Genomic DNA, 3,182 nt, shown 5'->3' on the forward strand with positions numbered 1-3,182 from the left:
TAACAATAGAAAAATGAAAACTTTAACATGCAATCACCTGCTCAAGCAAAGAGGCAGTCTCAATAAAACCGTTATTTGAGTAGGTACTTTCATGTAGTTCTGTTTCCTCTCCAATTGCATGTGCATTACTTGAGACCAGGAAACCACTTGCCTGAAAAGGAGTAAGAAAAAAAGCAATGTATCAAGCATAAACAGAGGACGATGAGCGTAAGCCTTAGCAAGTAAAAGTTAAAAGAAAACCAAAGAACAGCTACTGTGCTAACCTTGTCAACTAATACAGAAAATTTCAGGTAGTTTGGAGGAGAAAACCAGAAAAACGAAACATTTCCCAATTACTGCATATAAAATTCTGAGAATGAAAGGCAAATTCCCTACCTTTTGAAGAACTATTTTGAATTCTAGGAGTTCGTTATATGTCTGCCGAAGCTTTTCACTGTTCGAATTCATTTCCAGTACCTCATGCTCGTGATCAGCAAGTTGTCTCTGCAGGAGAAAGCAATTGAAGATACAAAGAAAAGTATAAGTGTCATAAAAAAGCAAGTCTCATCCCCCGGTAAAATTGGCATTACAATAGATAAAAAAAAAGACAAATCAACCAAAACAGAATTGAAAAATCGAATTCTGACCTCTAAATCACCAAGTTCAATATCCGGTTCTATTTCATGGCGTGGTGAACATCTTAGCCCAGCTTTATCAATTTGATCTTTAAAAAACCGCAGCTTCCTAGACATCTCACCACACCGTTTTACCTGTTAAAAGTTCCCAAGAATTTGCATAAGCAAAGAAGTTCTGTGCCTGAGGATTTTTCAACACGTATCACTTGATATCGATTATAAATGTGATTTATAGGATTTTGTATCGTCATGATAAATTTGTATCACGAAGAAATATTTCAGGCCAGTAATCAAGTAATGCATAGCCCATATATATAGCTATATCAAGCTCCTAGAACTTTCAAACCAAACTGTACAGACTATATGGAAGGAAAACATATGACTAAGGAACCAATATTTTGACGATGGAGCACTAAGTCCGGTTTCTCACTGTGGGTAATTATGACCTGGTAATCAAGATCTACCTGTGTGGGAGTTGATCTAATACAAACAACAAGATACGTCTACGAATTATACTTCAAAAGTACAGGAACAAATCTCTTAGGAACTTTTGAAACAAAATTACTGGTGACACTCAGATGGAGATAAGTTCTTCACGACGAAATCCTCATACAATAATCACCATGTCTCTACAAAGTTTTTACTGACCCATATATATCTAAATCTAGCCAAAATTTCCCACCAGTCCCACAATATGAATAAAGAAGAAAATAATATGTATTGAATCCCATACAACAGTGCTCGAATGTAGTAGAGTTATATAGAACGTTGAGTTGATACCTGATTAGCAAATGTCCGCTGAAAGGGACTTTTATCAGCATTTAGCTGTTAAGAAAACAAAGATACAGAGTGTCAGATTCTTCGAATTTACAAGCTAATCTAAAACTTGGGGAGGAAATAGCAATTTCCAACACCAATGGGAGATCCGTTAATCCTAAATCCAAACATTCAATCGAACCAAGTTCATCCCAGTTCCACATAAAACATTCAACAATTTCAAAAGATGATCACTAGCATGTCCACTCGCGGTGGAAGTAACGCATCAGCATACAATAGAGACGGATCAACATTGTGAGATCAAACACCTCACTCCTCACTANCAATATTTTGACGATGGAGCACTAAGTCCGGTTTCTCACTGTGGGTAATTATGACCTGGTAATCAAGATCTACCTGTGTGGGAGTTGATCTAATACAAACAACAAGATACGTCTACGAATTATACTTCAAAAGTACAGGAACAAATCTCTTAGGAACTTTTGAAACAAAATTACTGGTGACACTCAGATGGAGATAAGTTCTTCACGACGAAATCCTCATACAATAATCACCATGTCTCTACAAAGTTTTTACTGACCCATATATATCTAAATCTAGCCAAAATTTCCCACCAGTCCCACAATATGAATAAAGAAGAAAATAATATGTGTTGAATCCCATAAAACAGTGCTCGAATGTAGTAGAGTTACATAGAACGTTGAGTTGATACCTGATTAGCAAATGTCCGCTGAAAGGGACTTTTATCAGCATTTAGCTGTTGAGAAAACAAAGATACAGAGTGTCAGATTCTTCGAATTTACAAGCTAATCTAAAACTTGGGGGAGCAAATAGCAATTTCCAACACCAATGGGAGATCCGTTAATCCTAAATCCAAACATTCAATCCAACCAATTTCAAAAGATCATCACTAGCATGTCCAGTCGCGGTGGAAGTAACGCATCAGCATCAATAGAGACGGATCAACATTGTGAGATCAAACACCTCACTCCTCACTAAATTCTAATCAACCTAAACCGAGAATTTACGAGCATAAAAAGCAACAGATTCGATCGATTCGTAAAGAGAAGAAGACGGATCTGAGTTTTAAAAACACACTCACGTCGCGAAACTGCAAGAGTCCGAGTTCGCCGAGATAAGTGATGGAGCGGTGAGCGGACTCAACAGGGATGATAAGCTGAACAAGCGTCATCTTCTCCGAACGCATCAGATCCATCTGCGGCAACTTATCTAAGAACTCCTCCATGTTTCCTTCTTCTTCTTCTTCTTCTCCTTCCTTGTTGTGCTCTCTCGCTTTTCACTCTCTCGAGAAACAGAAATTAGAATGGAGAAATTTGAAATCGATCTCCGATCAGATCTGAAGTTTCTCCGTCGAAGATCTTAGAAGCGGAGTTCAGTTTTTGTTCCCGTCGACAACTGCCATGAGAAAACGAGGATTTGGCTTTCTCCAATAACAAATAAAAATACACTTTTCTTCGGGTTAAAGACTCTAGTGGAAATTTTAATTTTTCGATCGGTTAATACAATTAAACACAAAATAAATGTAGCAAAAATAATCATAAACATTTAAATGTAGCAAAAATAATCATAAACATTTACTAACACTAGATAAAAAAAAAAAAGGGAGATTCTCAAAAATAGCACCAAAATAAGTTTTTTTTTCCAAATTCAGCACAACATCTCTAAAATTTCAAAAATAGCATCACTTAATTATTCAAAATTAAATCCTAAATTCAAAATACTAAACTCTATCCCTCAAAACTATATCCTAAAAATGAATTTGAGAAACTA

At 36.2% G+C, this 3,182-nt stretch overlaps 1 protein-coding gene across 2 annotated transcripts in view; it reads right to left on the bottom strand.

Annotated features, from left to right (window-relative positions):
• Window positions 1-2,861, bottom strand: part of LOC104700673 (V-type proton ATPase subunit a1) — a gene marked incomplete in the record, with an annotated part of 9,007 nt that extends 6,146 nt beyond the window's left edge. For both annotated transcript variants that reach the window (XM_019227553.1, XM_010416209.2), the window contains 5 exon segments: window positions 38-151; window positions 376-483; window positions 627-749; window positions 2,104-2,148; window positions 2,494-2,861. In XM_019227553.1, the coding sequence (XP_019083098.1) occupies window positions 38-151; window positions 376-483; window positions 627-749; window positions 2,104-2,148; window positions 2,494-2,637 (534 nt within the window).

Source organism: Camelina sativa, chromosome 7, assembly GCF_000633955.1.
Source record: "Camelina sativa cultivar DH55 chromosome 7, Cs, whole genome shotgun sequence".
Lineage (NCBI taxonomy): Eukaryota > Viridiplantae > Streptophyta > Magnoliopsida > Brassicales > Brassicaceae > Camelina > Camelina sativa.